Raw genomic sequence first — 19755 nt, forward strand, 5'->3', positions numbered from 1 at the left:
AACTTAACTTACCACATAAACAGTTGTATTATTTTTCAAAAGTTCTTCAAAATGGAGCTGAATTTTCCCACCTTCGGGACCTGCTTCCTGGAAACCAAAATCAAATACATCGATAATAATTTATTTATTTTTATAAATAATCATGTGATTATTAAAATAAAATGTATTATACCTTCAAAATTGCAATTGTCATGTCATAGTTGTTGATAAGAAATACAGTCTGCAGTTTTATGCTATCTCAAGGATTACGTCTAACAATACAATCATTGATGTATTGGAAAAAAAAATGAAAATGGATCGGGTAAAATTCTTTACCCTCAATGCTACAAACACTATACTTATTATCAATTAAAATCATATGTCATCAAATATTAAATTTTAAGTTTTTCTAATATTATTATCTTATTATTTCTTTCTTTTGCAGTTATCGTTATTGACTTCTGAACTAATTATTGAAATTCTTTCACGAACATCATTACAAACATTTGCTATTGTACGTTGTACAAATACATATTATGGAAATCTAACATACAACAATTATGTTCTTCATAACTACAACCGTAGAAATAATGTGGTTTGTGGAATTATCGTTCAACAAAAAAAACTATGGAAAAATATAGAGCGTCAGTTTCTTCCGTCTTTTGGTAGCAACAATCATGACATTAATTGGCTACCACATACTTGTACTATTTTAGCATCATCATTGTGTGGACTCCTTCTTTTTGAATCCTATGATCCAGATGAATACGTTTCAAAGATTTTATTTGTTATCAAACCAACGACTTCAGATGCCAAATGGATACCGTTTCCGACCTCTGAATACACTGCAACAAAGTTTGCTTTGGTAGTTATCAGCTCGAACCCGTTACATTTCAAGGTCATTCGATTGTCATACACAAAGCCATCGTAAGAGTTTATATGTAGTACGTTTTATGTTATTAATTTACTTTATGATTTACTTATATGTTATTTTATTTGTAGTGATATGCCTACAGAAAAAGTGGACTATGATTACTACAACATAGAATTGTTTTCATCTACTACATGGCAATGGAGGGAGTTTCAAAATATCTGGTTACCATCATCTGTTTATCCTGTCTCTGATGAGGCAGTTACAAGTGGCGGTGTCGTATACTTCTTATTATCTAATGATATCATATTGCGATTTGATATTTATTCAGAAGAACATATACTCATATTTTCACCTTCTACTATTAATGAATTAAAACCGTATGCATCGAGACTAATCAAGTTTCACGGAAAATTATGATATCTCTCTATAAGTGGAGATAGTTCGTGGGCTATTTGGATTTTCATTCACAATCAGTGGGTTAAAGTAGATGATAGTACTTACAATGAAAGTGCACATGAATGGTGGGGTTATAGAAACAATACCCTATATTTCTTTAGAGGAAATACGATTGAGTATGTGGTTCCGACACATCATTCTCAACAAGTTTTTTCAATCCGTTCTGATTTTGATACAGTGACTATGCCAAGTCGATATTACTGATTATATATATTTTAATTTGCATTCGAACATAGTTGTTTTTATTGTAATGAACTATTTTAATATTTTATATTATTCTATGATTTATTAGTTTTTTTTTATTTATTCTTTTAATTGTTATGAAATTAAAATAGCTAATGTAATGTATGTTAATGAATTTAAAATAGCTATGGTAATCTACTTTTAATTGTCATGCTTCCTATGATGTAATATATGTTTACAATTCAATGTTATTTTATATACTCCCCGCGTTTAACGCGGGTTTTAATCTAGTATTTATGAAAACTTATCTCACATAAGAGATAAAGAAAAAGATATATAGGTTTTTGATGTTATAAAATATAAGGATGAAGTATTGAAGGGTTACAAGGGAATTAAAAAACAATACAACTTCTCTCACATTGTTGGTTGTAGGAAATGATATTTGCAAACAATTTTTTTTAAAAGAATAGTAACACAGCCATATAAAAGTAATAATTATATTTTTGCAAAAATCCGTCTTTAGGGACCAAGTAGACTGGGTTTTAGAATTTTTTTTTTACAAACCAACCGGTTCTTACTGGGTCGACCCGATTTGACGTGTCACAAGTATTATTGACTTCATCGTTTTTATAGTTTTCATTTGATTAGGGAACTACATGTATTCCTACTTTAAATTAATTCACCAATGTTATATAATTTTTCAAGATTTTTAACATATCTCAATAACATATACGATGAATAAGAAAATAAACCAACTAAAATGGGATGCAGCATCACCAAACAATCTTTAATTCCTCATTTTGGTCAATTAGTCGAATGTATGAAATCTTTAATTTCTCATTTTGGTCAATTAGTCGAATGTATGATATTTAATAGAATAATTGGAGGTTTAATGTTTAGTTGACATTCAATGGATTGAATTTAACCACCACGATTCAATGACCTGAATTTTTCGATGAGGGAATAGAATTCTATAATACAAAATGATCGACAATAAAAAAAAATGTTTAAATATGTTTTGTAGAAATTAAATACAAATTCAAATGGTAAAATTATATGAAAATGAAATAATAATGTAACAATCTACCGTATATTTTTAATTGATAACAATCATTATGGTTATGTATTTTAACCTTTTATAAGTTGTTTAGATGTTTAATATATTTTTTTAGATTATGAATTATGAATTTTTGAGGGTTGTTTCCACAAGTTCTTGAATGGTAAATTCATACAGCGGTTACAATTGTAATGGTAGAAATGGGATCAAATCCTCATCTTAGAAACGGAAAACGACGATACTTTCCGGTGGTAGCAGCAATTTTTTGAAGAATGCAATTTCGCCATTTTTCCTCTTACACCCACGAGCCTTCATATCACATTTTTTCAATGTAATCGATAGAATTCACTGAAGCTACATACAATTCGTCAAACTGAACCCGTTTTGAGGAAAAGAAAAGAGGGTTGTCAAATCGAAACCAACCACTTCTAAAAATGGCGGGAATGGCGCAGCTGATGATCACAGATATGATAATGTCTTTCATGTGGATTTGGTCAGGCATTATCATCAGATTAATTGCTCACGTTGTTTTAGGGCTGAGCGGTCACGCTTCTGAATTCGTTAGGTCTGTTCTCACCATTCTCAACATGTTCTTGTTTACTCATCTGGTTAAACTCACCGATGGCGGGGCGTACAATCCCATTGTTGTCTTTACATCCGCCATCAATGGAACTTTTACCACCTTTCTCTTCAACATCGCAAGAATCCCCTTTCAGGTCCGTTACAGTTTTTATGATTTTCTTCTGATCTTTTGCGATATGAATTAGGGTTCTGCCAATCCCGTTTTCCTGGTATCGACTCAGATTGATCCTGTCTTCGGAATGGGATTAGATTTTTGTTAGTTGAAGGTGGTTTATGTTTGATTATGAATGAATGACAGGTGGCTGGATCGATTGTTGGAGTGAGGCTTATCATTGAGACATTTCCCGAGCTATGGCGTGGGCCAGCGCTGGTGATCAACCTCCATCAGGGTGCACTGACAGAAGGATTGTTGACATTCTCACAGGTGCTCATCACACTTGGTCTTGACAGAAGCATTAATGGCAGTTTCTATATGAAGACATGGATTAGTAGCATCTTAAAATTTTCTCTTCATATACTCGGATCTGATTTAACTGGTGGATGCATGAATCCAGCTGCTGTAAGTATTAGTATCCTTTAACTTCAATTCTTGTCCCATTAACTTCAGTCTTTTTCTTCAACTTGACAAAAATTGACAGTTATTAGCTTTAATAAATCTTTTAGGTAGTTGGATGGGCGTATGCATTTGGTGTTCATAAAAGAAAGGAGCATATAATTGTTTATTGGTTTGCCCCAATTGAGGCGACTCTATTGGCATCATGGACATTTAGGTTGCTCACGCGACGTTCAAAACCAGAGAAGAAAAAGAAACAGAAGATCAACTAACCAGAGTTTTTTTATTTTTTATTTTTTGAGCTTTGTAGAAAATCAATCCTTCTATTTATGATGAGAATTCATCTATACTAGTACATTTTAGATTATAGATTTTCTTTCTTCACATTTGTGTTGCCTTTATCTAAGATTTAGATAATTTGACTTTTTTCTAGCCAAACAAGTATTATTTGGGTATTGTCATTACCAGTTAGTGTAGAATCAATTTTTTAATAAATTTGGGTTTTGGTTTGTTCCAATCAGATTCCTTCGCTATGAGCCTATGACACCCGTACATATAATACATAACTACGTATGTATATACACATATACATTAATACTATCTTATAAAAAACTCTTAAAGTTTAAAAAATACAAACTATAAAACATTATTTGTGTTACAACCTTTGAATATTTGGTTTTAGTTTGGTTTATTTTCAAAATGAATAGTTTGAAATTTCTAGCCAAAAAAAGGATGAACAAGTAATTTTTTCTTTTAAATACGTATGCTTCTATTGGTTCATATACTTGAATTAAAGAATCAAGGGTTCATTTTGTTAGGGAGGGCATTTTAAAATGACCTATTACTTTATTGGCTTTTCAAAAAGTCAATAAATTTTAAAAAAAATGTTTGACAAATAGTGATTTTATAGGTAAAAAAATGGTTTTTCTAAAAAGTCAGGAATTTTTGGTTTTTTCAAAAAGTCAATAAGCATTTTAGGAGGTGTTTGTGATTGTTTTTATGACAAAAGTCATTTTTGATTTTTTTGTTTTTAAAAAAAATAGTTTTAAAATGTGTTTGGTTCATCTTTTGACTTTTCAAAAACTAAAAACTTAAAAGTTGCAAAAAGTCAAAAGCTTATTTTTGTTCTTGCTAAAAAGTTATTTTAAAACAACTTCTTGAAATGCCCAAACATCTTTTTTTAACTTTTAGCTTTTTGGAAGTTCTAAAAGTTATTTTAAAAGATTCCTCAAACATTGTCTTAAGAAGCAATTGATTTTTACAAAAAGTCAAGAAGCATTTTAAAAAGCAATCACAAACAGACCCTTAGGCTCCTTTTACATTACTTTTTTACAACACCCAAGGGGTGGAGAGATAAAGAAAGAAGAGAGAGAAAGGGGGCGCTCCCAATTCTTGCCACACTCCCCAAACCGCACTTTGAAACCGTAGGGAGAGAGCGGTGTTTCAGTGTCACATCAGCTGAAACCGCACCCCACACCCTCCAATCTTAGTCAAATGGTGAACCTAAATTGTTGGGAATGATTAAATTTTTGGATTTTCCCTTATAAACTAACCATTGTTTTTTAATTTTAGTTTAAAAGACATTTTTGTTTGGTAGCCTCATGGTGGGATTTTTGCAAAGCTAATATTGTGTAGTGTAGAGAGTAGAGTATAGACTAATAGACCAGTAATTGCCATATCAAACTTTTCATATATCTGGAGTTGTTTACACTTTAAAGATATCAGTATCTGGTGTTGTTTACACTTTCATATATCTGTTTATGTGGAGGATAGAGTCTTTACATGGCGTGAATTCAATCATCATTTAAAGATTTCACCTATGTATGCAATTTGATCATCAGATTTGTTTGTCTTGTTTGTTTGTATTTGTCACAAAAATTCATAATCGAAAAAGAATTCTTCATTTATATTCGTGAACAAAAGGTTATTGTTTATTTATCGAGTCTCACCTTTGAGATATTGTTTATAGGTTTTGTAAATAAAACGGTTATTTATATGCTTGATAGAATATACAAATATGGAAAGAATAACGAAAAAATCCAAGTGTAAAATCGCATCTTGGTTATCACAATAACCAAAACCTGTAAGCGTTTGCATTAGTGAAGTTTACAATAAACAAAATTTTATCTCTCTGTTGGTTCCACTACACAGTTATACAACTAGTAATATACATAAAACATAGATAGATCACTTATTGGTTAAATTCAACTTCTGTAATATATCATACTCTTACACTTTATTTGAATTGACATCAAAATAACATAACCAAATGCACATAAAGCCTCATAAGTCATAACATACACATCAATGTCACACCTACACCTACATTTATATTTATATCTCTATTCATTTTCTTTAGATACATTTATATAACATCATAGCTAAAAATTGTTGTTGACCTTGTTAATTATTTTTGTACAAAAAATATTGTCCACTTTTTCTTTTGCAATAAGCTCCCTCTTGGCTATTTACCCAAAAAAAAAAAGGAGGATGTTATTCTTGGCTGAAACGATTATACTGGATTCCAAAAAGTAGAGGTGAATAAAATTTTCCAGAGATAAAAACTAAAAAAAAAAAAAAAAAATACAACTTACATTTCAGATTCAATGCACCATTGATATTTGTGTTCATCTTCTGTTACTTGTGTAGAATCTGGAGAGTATTACACCTCCTCATTATTCCTTTTCCTTCACTGTTTTTGTCTTCTGTATAGATTCCATTGCTTCTTCAAATGATTTCTTCACACAAGAAAATGCACAACTGTCAATATCACTCTCACCCATTATCCTGTTTATGCAACAAACTCAACCACTTGCCAGTTTATGCATGCATACATTCACATTTCACACACTGGTAAATGTTGGCAGCATAAATTGGTAAGAAAGCCACTCCGTTGTGTATTTTGTTGCATAAATAAGTCACAACCCCAAATGTTAAAGCAGAATGATTTTCACTTCTGAACTGTAAATTTTGGGTATGCAAACACTTGAAACATAGTAAGTTACAAAGGACAAGTAACATACACCTGGATTCTGCATCTTCCAGATTGCATCTCTGCCTATTTCAACAACCGCTAGACCACTTAATATAGCCCTGCAGAAAGTTTCTATATCACTCAGTTAATCATCATTTGGGAAACAAGTTTGAGCATACAGGCAAGTTAAGATCAACATCACGATTCATGATCATGCATACTTTCATGGTCTTCAAATTTACAGAGAAAGACAGGCATGTGAGATATTGAACGGGAAGCAAATAAGATGTGGGAAGTGATCGCTTTATCATGCTTTTTCGGAAAACCGGTAATCATCAAAAGAACTAAAACCTAGAAACACGATTAATTTCAATTTCAAAAGCAATTATGATAATTTTAGTTCAAGAGACAGAGAAATACCCAGCAAAAGCAACATTGAGAAGGAATGCACGACTGTTTATGTATCCAAGGGCGATCTGAAACCTAGAAACGGATGCCTTCGTGCTGTAGTGATCATAACTAGATGAACGGTTCTTCCTGCTATCATATGTGTACCCATATCCATACCCGTACCCGGAACCACTTGGACCGCCCTGATTGCTACGATTAGAACGGAGATTATAATCAGCGCGCTTGTGATCATCGACTAAAACCTCGTAAGCTTCGGATGCTTGCTTGAATCGGACGGTGGCACCGTCCCTGACGGATTTCGGAGACGCAGAGTGCTTATCGGGGTGGAATTTCTTGGCTATATTCCTAAATGCTTCTTTGATTTCGTCTTTGGTAGCGTTGCTACTCAGACCCAGCACCTTATAATAATCCATGATTCAATCGATTGACAGAGAGAATCGGGATGAATTTGACATAACAAAGACCAGAAGAGGAATCAACAGGAGGTTACTTGAGTGGTCGGGAACACGATCTCGTGGCCAGGGTACAACCATACATACATGGCCGCAAACCACCTCGCCTAAAACTTACTACACTAGGCTAGAGCCTACGAGGTGTTTGGGAGCCTTTTGAATGCTTTTTTTTTAGAAGGGTGCTCTATTAACACATTTTTTAGACATTAAGTAATTATTTTTAATTATTTTTTAAAAAACAATGTAATTTTAACCAACAAAAAACCTTAAAAATTATATGAGGTGTTTAAATGGTAAAATAAAATGTCCATTTAACCAATCTTTTTAGAATAATGTTTATTGGTAGGTTTTCTTTAGGGCTGTTTGTTTTTCTATTTAAATCTACATTTTGATTTTTAACTTTTCTAAAAAGTTAGAAATGTTTAAAAGTTGTTTGTTAAATAGAAAAGTTTTTTTTAAATCAATTTTTAGCAAAGCACAAAAACTAGTATTTGCAAAAGTCATACATGCTGATTTTTTGTCTTTTTGAACTTTTGAGGCTGGAAAAATAAAAAATAATCTCAAACACTTTTTAAACAACATCTTTTGAAAAAAAACGTCTTTTACAAAAAAATCTTTTACAAAAAGGACTTTTCCCTTCGAAAAAGAATCCCAAACACCCCCTTAATAATATTTTTTCAGAAATTGTTTTGATTAGCTTTTAAGCGGTAAAAGTTAAAAATTCAATAAATTATTTTTAAAAGTTTTTTAAAAATATTTAACTTAGCTTCTACCTGTAAAATGACAAAAAAAAAATGGCATGCTTTCATATTAAACTTTTTTTTTTTTTTTTGCAAAATATATAATATAAAATTTTTTAAACATTTTTTTACCATGATAATATTAAAATTACGTCCATACAAAAGTAGAAAATAAATTCTAAATAATTCATAAAAAATATCATATGTTACGTCATATTGCATTCATCTCCAGAATTTCATTATATATTGTGAAATAATATCTCGTATCGATGTCATATACGAGTTATCATTACTCGTGTGATGTGTATTTGGACCTTCTTCGTCACCTTCGCTACTAGTACGATTGTGTGTAGGAATGTAGGATTCTTGTTGTGCCCTATTAAATGTTTCATCAAACCTACCAGTCTTTATAATATAGTTATGGATCGACATCGATGCAATCACAATACTCGCTTGGTGCATGCATGTCTCTTAATAATGCCCACCTAACTTTCCATACTTCAAAAGTCCGTTCAATGATATTTTGCAATGATGAATAGTAATAGTCAAAAAAAATCGGTCCACGTGGTTCACACATAGCAACAGTATGTCCACGTCGAAAATCCAGTATATGATAACGAATATTAGTTGCTTTATATGGAGTAAGATACTCTCTGGTATTTGGGTATCCGACATCAACAACATAATATTTATCTATAAAGAAAACAAACATTTGTTATTCGTTTCAAACAAGTATTAAAAACTTAAAACTCGTGTTACCAAAAATTTATACTAACCACCCGTTGGAAAATGGAAAATGAAGATCAGGCATCTGCCCTAACTTGTGTCTTGTCTATAGCACCAATGCAATCCTACAAATACTAAAAAGATATTATAAATAAATCATTTGGGGAAGTAATTGAACACTGGATAATACCTTGAACATCGGATAATATCGATGATTGTTTAATATATATTCAGGAACTTCATCATTATAGTTTGCGGCTAGCATGATGATGTCGATACTCATCTTAGGCACAGTTGCCAAAACTGTATGGAAATGCATATAAATTGTTTTCCCAGAATGATCAAAGAGTTCTTGCACAAATCTATTGCTACATCCATAGGCCAAAGTCATAAAGAATATTCTTACTGACTCCTCGATAGATATAGTCCGTAATTTGCAGCAATATGTATGCATAGTTGTCTAAAAACTGGTGCATGCAGTCTAAACATCTCGTAACACCGTCTAGGATGGCCATTTAATACTTCATTAATAAATATGTTCCCCATGCAGTCTAAAGTGTGACATGCCTGCGTATGTTACAAGCTAGTATTATCCTTATCATAGCTAACCCACATAACATTTCGAATTCTCTATTCTCTTCCATCCAACATTCCTCATTATCGTCAGATAAATTAGAGTCATCACTATCCATCCTAAGACGGGTAGGAATGGGCCACGCGCACCCGTGTTACTCTGACGTGGTACGGCACACCACCCCCGACTTGCGTTTTTCGACGATAGGGTATTAGGAGTTACGGTGACAACGGGTGGAAACGGGGCTGCATCCAATGGAAAATTGCATAACGGTAACTATATATATAATTTCGACCGACTATATATATATATATATATATATATATGTGTGTGTGTGTGTGTGTGTGTGTGTATGTTGGTTCTCTTGAGAATAATAAAAAATTAGAAATTGTGAAATAGGTGGATAGCCCTTTGATTTTATGATCTTTATTTGTAAAATCCGGCGGTGGCATAATTGTAAATAAATAGTTAACTATTCAAATTAACGCCGTTAGTAACCATGTTTGGGTTGGTATTGTAATTTTACAAACAATCATATTAGTTTTGCAGATGCTATGATATTGTAACTGCCTATATTCTTCTTTCCTTTCTCGGTCAAAATCTCACTTAGAAACTCTCACAAAAACCCTCTTTTTCTTTCTTTATCGCATTGAGACCTAGTTTTTTCGTTTGTTAGTTATGCAAATTAAGTTTGAAAAATCAGTAAATGTCTTCAAGAGAAAATCTAAACGAAGTCGCATCTTCATTAATTGAAATGAAAGGTTAGAATGCGAGTAATTTTTCATTTTATTGATAATGCATGTTTGGTTTAATTAGGTAACTATAGTTCTATGGTGATAATGATGATTTTTTGTTTTTGATTCTGTAACGTCCCAAAAATACGAGCCAAAAATTTCATTTTTAAAACACATAATTAGCAAAACATTAGAAATAAAACATTCACCGATTATATCATTTCATCAAAGATGTGCGTGTCTGGAAACCAGTTTATAAAAACATAACAACGTCAAAGTACAAATCCCCAGGAAGATCTCATAGTGCGGAATACAAAGCGTGTGTGTGATGTGCCGCTACCGCGTCAGCTCCTTCCCCTTCGAAGAAGAGGTACCTGAAACCAAAACTGAAAACTGTAAGCACGAAACTTAGTGAGTTCCCCCATCATACCACATACCATACAATCACATATCATACATACTTTCGGGCAATCCTAAGGCGCTCGACCTACCCGGTACGGCCATTCTGGGGTGCCGACCTACCCGTGTCAAGCCGTTCTGGGGTGCTAACTACCCATGTCAAGCCATTCTGGGGTGCTGACTACCCATTGATCCTAACAACCGATCCTCGGGGACTATTTCACCCCATACTGCTACTATCACATATATCATAACATAGCATGTAAACATATCATCACATACTGTCAGACATATCTGAGGTATCTGACCTACCCTTCGTTCCTAACAACCGAACTCTACTACTATCACATATACATATCATGCCAGCATATAACATATCAGGTAGTAGCAAACCTAGATGATATCACAAAGACAATCATCTAACATACAACTCCTACTGGTGGGCCGACATTTTGGCCGTAGACCCACCGCTACTGGAAGGTAACTCACCTCGTAGTAGCTGCTGATCTGCGTGGGAACAGTCTTTTTGCTGCTGCTGCTCCAGAAATCTTCCGACTGTAATTCCCACCAAACACTTAGTCAAATGCTGCTAATCGACCTCAGGGTAAATGACCATTTACCCCTAACCAAACCAAGAGTCAAATTCAAAGTCAACTTCCAGTTTACCCGACTCGTCGAGTTGGCCTGCCAACTCACCGAGTCCCTATCCCTTTGTCTGACCATTGTCCCGTCTCTACTCGTCGAGTTTGACATAGACTCGATGAGTTTTCCTTCTAAACTGATGACCAAACGTCCTTCATCCTACTCGCCGAGTTGTATAAACAACTCGTCGAGTTCGTCTTCATCCAAAGAACACTCTATGCTGAGACTCGCCGAATTGTATGAACAACTCGCCAAGTCTGTTCCTGAGGCAAGAAGATTGCCTTGAACTCGCCGAGTCATGGCATTGACTCGCCGAGTTACTACATGAGTGAGTCTGGCTTCCAACCCACTGAGTCACACCTTATGACTCACTACTCCAACCCGCAACACAAAAAGGGGGAAAAACTCGGGGACTCGCCGAGTTAGATGAACGACTCGCCGAGTCTGCCACATTCAAATACTATACACGTGATTCTGCTTGAATCCAGCTCATACCATACATAGATCTGGGTTTCTAGGGCCTGGTTAACACGTAAAGTTTCCAACTTTACGTGTAAATAAACACCAATGAAGGTTTTAAGGCTCAAAATGCACTAAAAGGGTAGATCTAGGGCTTTCATGCAATATGGCTCCATAAAGGCAATAGATCCAAGCTCCTGGAGCTCAATCATGCATAGATCTAGAGGCTAAACAACTTATTACAAACCCTATTACACAAACAAGATTGGGGAAAGGCTCAAGAAGGACTTTCATGGAGTTACAAGGGACAATAAGCAAGAAAACAGAGGGAAACCGAGTTATACCTCAAGGAAATCACTGAGATAACACAAGGATGTTTGGCCTCCTTCTTCTCTTCTTGATCTACTCTCCTTCCCTCTCCAAATCTTTGAGAAAACACACCAAAATGCTTCAATCTCACAAGGAACAAGGCTTGGACGAAGTAGAGAGCTCTGAGGGTGAAGGGGGCGAGCTTGGGGGCGGATAAGAGGGTTTAAATAGGGTGAAAACCCTTGAAATTTAGGGTTTCATCAGACAGCGGGGACTCGCCGAGTCCAGAATGTGGACTCGTCGAGTCGCCAACTTAAACGTGCTCCCAAACCCGTCTCTACTCAGCGAATCGGGCCTACCACTCGCCGAGTCTAAGGCCAAAATGAAAAATACTTAGGTAAATTTTTACGTACCAGGAACCAGGTGCTACAGATTCAGTAGTTTTTTCTTCATTTTTACTTGATTTTGATGATTTTTCATTTACAGTTCATCTGTTTTTTATTATGTTTGTTTGTGGTGGTTTTTTTTATCTAAGTAGTTATTTATATTTTCACATATAAGGATTTCAAAACAAACTATGTTCGAAAAAAGTTCAAAATCAATATATATATATCTATATATATATATATATATATATATATATATATATATATATATATATATATATATATATATATATATATATATATATATATATATATCGAAGACGGTAGCAATGGTGTTATTTTCAAAGGTATAATTCAAAATTTTGTTGTTCAAAGAGGTTTCTGTAATGTTTTTTGTCGCATTTTCTTCTATTATTTTTTTATTCATAATCGATTATCATATTTTGTGGTTTTGTATTTCTATATGTCAAACGTGAATATGAAGATCTTTCTAACGAAGTTAAAAATAAAATTTCAAATAAAATAAATGTTTTAATCACAACTGATTTTGTGATTTTTTTCAACGGATTTATCATAATCTTTAGTTATATGTTTATTTCTAGTTCTAATCATAAATGATTTCATACGTTTATTTTGTTTTCTTTTTTATTAACACTATTTTTCTAATAAAATTTGTAGTTAAAAAAAAGTAATTTTACAAACATGTATCAATAGACTAAAAATTTCTTTTTAAAACATCACTAAAACCATATTTATAAAAACGTATCATAAGTCATAGCATAACTTTTGAGTATTAAATTCAAAACATAATCTCATTATCAGAGTAAAACATTCCCCAGGCTAACTGACTGTGGTGTGTGCACTACAATCTCTCCGAGCTCCTCTTTTGAAAACTGAGTACCTGAAACCAAAACTGAAAACCATAAACACGAAGCTTAGTGAGCTCCCCCAAACTACCACATACCATACAATAACATATAAAACACATACTGGGCCTTTCCCACTGCATCGGACCGAGGTCCGGACTAACTGGGGCCTTGCCCCTTACATCGGACCGAAGTCCGGAAACTGACTGGGACCTTGTCCCCTGCATCGGACCGAAGTCCGGACTAACTGACTGGGACCTTGTCCCCTACATCGGACCAAAGTCCGGACTAACTGGGGCCTTGCCCCTTGCATCGGACCACCCTGGTCTAACTAATCTGCCGATATCTGGGTTACCAGACTCCCACCGATCACTACACCCCATCGTAACCTCTTAGTCGCTTCCAGCGACTTCTGAAGATACTCTGACTATCTACAACTGTTCTATCCACTCTGTCATTCATACTGAATCGATGCTGCTGGAACCAGCCTGCTTATCTCTCATCTGACTACTCAACTCCCAATAACTCGAGCCTTCCATCCTGAAAGAAAGGCTACCTGCCTAATTATCCTTGCAGATCACTTATACTTGGCAGATGATTCAACTGGTCCTGCTGTGAGAGACTTGCCATTTCCAAATCAACCAACTATATTGTCAGCACTTGCATTCCAACACGAATACTGATACTGTCCATAACACTGAAACTATCTGAAACACTGAACTGCCTGGAACACTGAACTGCCTGAAGCACTGATTTGCCTTATGGCCGTTTCCCAAAATATCTTGAGACCTTCTTGGTCTCCAATCATTCATCGGTTATCTACAACACCGAGTTCCAACTCAACTGTGGAGTCCAAAGACTCCTCACTTAGTCTCTCCCACGACTTCTGAACGAATCTTTCTCTGGAACTAGTTTCCACTAGTTATCTTGTCGTTGTGGCTCTATCAACCTCCCAGTCCAACCGACTAGGTCCACGTCGAAACCTGACATTATCAAATCCAAGACTACAAATGATGGCTCCCAGACTAACGGTAGCTCCTAACATACATGAACCCAAACGGTCCACTGCTACCCTGATCTCATAACTGTGGTGACGATCCAACTGACGAATCGCCGACTTAACCTTAACTGAACCATTTGGGAAATCCAAAATCTAACCCGTGGATTCCCATATCCTTACTGCTTCACCCGAACTGGTGTTGGATTAATGTCTAAGTCCATAACTATATTTGGTATGTACTTGACCTGACCCGGCATGGTCCATTTGGGTTGCACTTCACCGACACAATTTATATGGATAGTCTTTTGAGAATAGTATATTTATGATTTATATTAATATATTATAAGTTCTAATATATTAATATGGAATCATATTATTTAATTAGTATTGATCAAGACTCAATTTAGAATTAATTAAGTGATCAAAATGAACTAATTAAATATGGACTCTTATATATATGGATTGGGCCAAGTTCATTTAGGTTGGGCTAAGCTTTCATGGATAGTCCATGGAGTGTTTAACCCATGGATCATATGAAATGAAAGGTGATGGGTTTAACCCTAGTCTCCATACTATATAAAGATGTCCTTGGTTAGTGAAATTGGCACTAGTGGGTACACTAAGAGGGCTAGCCAATTTCACTAGAGAGAACCAAGTATCCATATTCTCTAAAGTCTTCCAAGGTGTTTTGGTGATTTGTGATTCCATTTGAGGCTTCCACACTATTGGGGCTAAGCTCTTAAAGCTTGAAGACATCAAGCTACACCAAAAGGTATGTCATCTAACTAGTCTTTGTAGTATAGTTCCTCATAGTATGCTAGGTAGGATTAAAGCCTTGGAAAGTTCTTATTTGCATGTATAATAGAGAAAACATAGATCCAAGGTTTATAGGGTTGCATGTACACCATAGGAGTGTTAGAATGCTCAAATCCCAACAACTGGTGGGTACCACTGCTTCCCCCCGCGTCCAAACAACGCGCTCATGCTCTCTACTAATGTGACAAATGCTACGGTTACATCCGCAGACTTACAACTCCCTAATATTATCTGGCTGCTAGTGAATGCTACGGCTACCCCCGCATACTTACAACACTCTACTACTATCTGACTGCCAGTGAATGCTATGGCTACCCCCGCAGACTTACAACACTCTACTACTATCTAACTGTCAGTGAATGCTACGGCTACCCCCGCAGACTTACAACACTCTACTACTATCTGTCTGCTAGTGAATGCTACGGCTACCCCCGCAGACTTACAACACTCTACTACTATCTGAATGCTAGTGAATGCTACGGATACCCCCACAGACTTACAACACTCTACTACTATCTGTATGCTAGTGAATGCTACGGCTACCCCCGCAAACTTACAACACTCTACTACTATCTGACTGCTAGTGAATACTACGGCTACCCCCGCAGACTTACAACACTCTACTACTTCTGACTGCGAGTGAATGCTACGGCTACCCCCGCAGACTTACAACAATCTACTACTATTCTGAGGACATCTTCTATATCCCTAGTCCTGCTAGTAATTCCTCATCCTGATTTCTCAAAACCAGCCCTCAGTCATCGAATACTGCACCAACCTCGACATCTTATATCCTTGATATACTTAGCGTTCTGTCGAGGAATTCTTCGGTTTGGTTCCCAAACCAACCGTCTACTAATCCGGATACATGAACTATTGTTGGGAATTTTCAAAACTCCCAACTCCTGAATCTACATAACCCTACATGCTGTCTCTGCCACTGGCTATTAACACTGAAGCATCTCTTGCTAACCTTTCTCAAGATCCTCATTTCCGACTCACTAGAGTCATATAGACAATCCTCCAATCCTAGATTCCCAACCAGCTACTAACCATCTCAATATCATGAACTAATTGTTAGGAATTTCCTCAACTCCCAATCCTGAACTCCTCAATACATCCATCGTTGTGCTACTATCTTTTCTTCTCAGAGGTCGCGTACTCATTCTGGGTCTACGTGCTCTTATCCTTGTATACTCAGAGGGTTCTCCCCCACTGGGATCCGGCTAACTCCTTACTGCTCACTTGTTGAAAGGATTTCCCTATCCTTCCTTCCATGAAAAGGGCGATCTGCTGACCGCCAACGTTTACCTTTGTCGGTGCTCCAACTAACTTTTACCAAATCCGAAACATTCTTGCTGTCTAACTGAGCACCCTTCAATCCTTAACTGTGTTTGCTTTAGAGACTACATCATGAGAACCTGCGTTTGGGGTGCACATCCCCAACCCACTTCCCTACTGTCCGTTGGCTACCTCACTAGAAGCTCTAGATTGTCACTACTAAGGATCTAACTGATCAATCCCAAATGGCACCTTTCGAAAATAGTGAGGCATTACTGATTCTTACACATACATGCTACAACTGCTGCATTCGAAGCAACCTGATTTAGAGGGGACGGCAACCAATTTGCCATTCTAATTCCAAGGTATGCAGATGGCATAAAACTCCGACACAAACATGTAATATAATACTCACGGTTACATGCTTACTAACATCAATGCAGTACCATAATAATAGAGTTACTACAAAAGGGAAGAATTCAAATTACATACCTGCGATCTAGTGCGACTCGATCTTGACTTTTTGCGGAACGATGGGCGCCTGACCCTGAACTCTCTCCATCACCAAAACGGGACATCGAGACTTGAAATGACCCGGCTGGTGACAATGAAAACATCTCTGATCCTGCTTACAATCTCGATACACATGTCCCCTTTCTCCGGACTTGAAACACCTGAACTTGTGACAAGCAAACCCATGAGTCCCTCCACACTTACCACACACCTCTTGGTCCTCCTGACCTCCAGTGCCCAAGTCAGTTGAGTAGGACTCTACACTTCTTCCCAATCTCCTTGCAACACGCGCCCGCTTCCTTTTTCCGAGTTGCCCATCCAAACCACTCTCCTGCTCTCGAGTGACCCCGACTACTCCATCAACCGTATGAACACCAGTTGGTTGTCCCTGGAACTTAGCGGTCAAACGACCAGTGACCCGCTCAATGATGTTGGGCAACTCCTCACGAATGACTAGCGAAACCTCATTAACTACCCAATCATGCAAAGGTCTCTCCTGGAGACAGGGTGCCCCACTCACAATTGTTCCCTGATGGTAAGAGCTAGAAATGGGAACTCCCTTCCTGATGAATCCCTAAACTCCATAAGCATCAGGCTCTAGACGAGCCCCAAACTGTCCTGAAACTATCCCGGCCCTAAAGGCCTCAAGATGACTGTCCATAAGCTCCATGATGGCCTCTCTAACCGAGCCGAAAGTCACTGGAGTCTGATCAATGATGTTGCGCATAATCTCTGCGGAAATGAAATCCCTCATCTGATCATCAAGTTGCCCGACTCCAGAGCCCGAGCCAGATCCCTCCCCGGTACCTGAACTGCTAACTGGTAACTCGCGCAATGTCGCCATGCTGAAAATATAACACTTCCTGATCAATATACACACCGCTGCTGAGGGATCTCTCACACACTCTAAAAGTTCCTTGGTCTTGTCTCGACCCCTCTTGGTTCGAGTACGGATCCTCTGCTTTTAGTAGTACGGGCCCATACTACCTTCCACATCTATCCGTACTTTCCTCAAGAGTTACCTCAACACCACCAAGTCACTATACTGCTACTGATCTCTGCTACTACCTTCCTAGGCTTGCCCTAGGAAATTTCTGACTCCACCCAACCAGTCCTCATCTGCTGAAGGCCTCCCTGTAATGCCAATTAGCCACCACCTGAATACCATCACATGCAATGAGGCTCGGATAATCCTTCGAGTAAAAGACTCGTCCTTACAACGGTTGGACTCATACAAGAGCTGCGCAATAGGGCCAAATCCAACACTCTGAGGTTATTCAACCCTGCTCACATGTGATGTGATGTATTCACCTAATGGCTAACTCCCATCACTCAGAGTCCCACAAAGCAAGCAACATTCGGACACAGGAAGTTACTCAAGCAAATCTATTCTCATAACGAGAAACTGTACTAGCATACATTGCTAGGCTCATACTATCAGGCATAACCTAAACAGTCTATCCTACTACTTCTACTCACTACTAGCATGCAATTCTCATAAGGCTGAAACATATAAGCAGGCACATAAAGCATCCTCCTAGATCCTTAGTCCTATACTAGCATGTTGTTCTACTGAAGCTGAAACTGAACTGAAACTGGAACTAAAACTGATAATCATAAACTTGTATAGGTAATTTGGCAGTACTTACTTGAGCTCGGCTGATTGCATGCACCACACCCTTTTTCTCTTTTCAAGTTATTTTCTTTCTAACTATTCTTTTCACTTTTTCTAAAACTCTTTTTCTTTTCCTCAAACTCCTTTTTACCAAAAATTCCTTTCGAAAATGTTTTTCTTTTGAAAACCGTTTACCGTTTCCTTAGTTTGAGTCCAGACACACTCTCAAGTATGTCCGAATCCCTCAAACCAAGGCTCTGATACCAACTTGTAACGGCCCAAAAATCATGACTAAAAATTTCTTTTTAAAACATTACTAAAACCATATTTATAAAAACGTATCATAAGTCATAACATAACTTTCGAGTATTAAATTCAAAACATAATCTCATTATCAGAGTAAAATATTCCCCAGGCTAACTGACTATGGTGTGTGCACTGCAATCTCTCCGAGCTCCTCTTTTGAAAACTGAGTACCTGAAACCAAAACTGAAAACCGTAAGCACGAAGCTTAGTGAGCTCCCCCAAACTACCACGTACCATACAATAACATATAAAACACATACTGGGCCTTGCCCACTGCATCGGACCGAGGTCCGGACTAACTGGGGCCTTGCCCCCTGCATCGGACCGAAGTCCGGAAACTGACTCGGACCTTGTCCCCTGCATCGGACCGAAGTCCGGACTAACTGACTGGGACCTTGTCCCCTGCATCGGACCAAAGTCCGGACTAACTGGGGCCTTGCCCCCTGCATCGGACCGAAGTTCGGAAACTGACTGGGACCTTGTCCCCTATATCGGACCGAAGTCCGGACTAACTGTGTCGGACCGAAGTCCGGAACTAACTGAACAGAGCAGAACATAAACATATCAACTAGCATGAACACACATATACTACATACTGCATCGGGCCGTAGCCCGGAACACATAACACATAAATCCTGTCTGAGCCACGAAGGCATCAAACATACTAACTACTGCATCGGACCGAAGTCTGGAAACTATTGCTAGCTAAACGGGCCGACATTGTGGCCTTATACCCGTTCCTACTGGAAGGAAACTTACCTCGTGATGCTGACTGCTGAACTCCTGAATGAGAAATCCCCGACTACTGCTCCTGCTGCTTCCCAGCTATCATGGGAAAATAAAATACTAAATCATAATAGGGATTCTC

At 37.0% G+C, this 19755-nt stretch overlaps 2 protein-coding genes across 3 annotated transcripts; one reads left to right on the forward strand and one right to left on the reverse strand.

Moving 5' to 3' along the window:
- Positions 1-2762: 2762 nt before the first annotated feature.
- On the forward strand, positions 2763-4101 carry LOC111917043 (probable aquaporin SIP2-1). Its single transcript, XM_023912697.3, has 3 exons — positions 2763-3265; positions 3430-3690; positions 3795-4101. Exons 1-3 carry the CDS (start codon positions 2984-2986, stop codon positions 3954-3956), a joined length of 705 nt encoding a protein of 234 aa, XP_023768465.1. The 5' UTR covers positions 2763-2983; the 3' UTR covers positions 3957-4101.
- Positions 4102-5852: 1751 nt separating this feature from the next.
- LOC111917076 (chaperone protein dnaJ 72) lies at positions 5853-7676 on the reverse strand. 2 transcript variants are annotated; one of them, XM_023912736.3, is made up of 4 exons: positions 7079-7674; positions 6708-6777; positions 6279-6422; positions 5853-6148 (listed from the first exon to the last, which is right to left on the reverse strand). In XM_023912736.3, the coding sequence occupies exons 1-3, from the start codon at positions 7480-7482 to the stop codon at positions 6360-6362; spliced, it is 537 nt and encodes a 178-aa protein (XP_023768504.1). In that variant the 5' UTR covers positions 7483-7674; the 3' UTR covers positions 5853-6148; positions 6279-6359. The 2 variants fall into 2 exon arrangements, with proteins under 2 accessions (XP_023768504.1, XP_023768503.2); XM_023912735.3 differs by lacking the exon at positions 5853-6148 and having other exon boundaries at positions 6280-6422; positions 6710-6777; positions 7079-7676.
- Between the last annotated feature and the right edge of the window lie 12079 nt (positions 7677-19755).

Source organism: Lactuca sativa, chromosome 8 (assembly GCF_002870075.4).
Source record: "Lactuca sativa cultivar Salinas chromosome 8, Lsat_Salinas_v11, whole genome shotgun sequence".
NCBI classification, from domain to species: Eukaryota; Viridiplantae; Streptophyta; class Magnoliopsida; order Asterales; family Asteraceae; genus Lactuca; species Lactuca sativa.

What these genes read in the sequence shown, in the direction of transcription:
- LOC111917043 (XM_023912697.3), top strand. Translation starts at nt 2,984, where the DNA reads ATGGCGGGAATGGCGCAGCTGATGATCACAGATATGATAATGTCTTTC. An exon ending in TCGCAAGAATCCCCTTTCAG is followed by an intron (nt 3,266 to 3,429) that starts GTCCGTTACAGT and finishes AATGAATGACAG; the next exon opens with GTGGCTGGATCGATTGTTGG. An exon ending in GATGCATGAATCCAGCTGCT is followed by an intron (nt 3,691 to 3,794) that starts GTAAGTATTAGT and finishes TAAATCTTTTAG; the next exon opens with GTAGTTGGATGGGCGTATGC.
- LOC111917076 (XM_023912736.3), bottom strand. Translation starts at nt 7,482, where the DNA reads ATGGATTATTATAAGGTGCTGGGTCTGAGTAGCAACGCTACCAAAGAC. An exon ending in CTCAATGTTGCTTTTGCTGG is followed by an intron (nt 6,778 to 7,078) that starts GTATTTCTCTGT and finishes AACTTTCTGCAG; the next exon opens with GGCTATATTAAGTGGTCTAG. An exon ending in GGAAGATGCAGAATCCAGGT is followed by an intron (nt 6,423 to 6,707) that starts GTATGTTACTTG and finishes TCTTGTGTGAAG; the next exon opens with AAATCATTTGAAGAAGCAAT.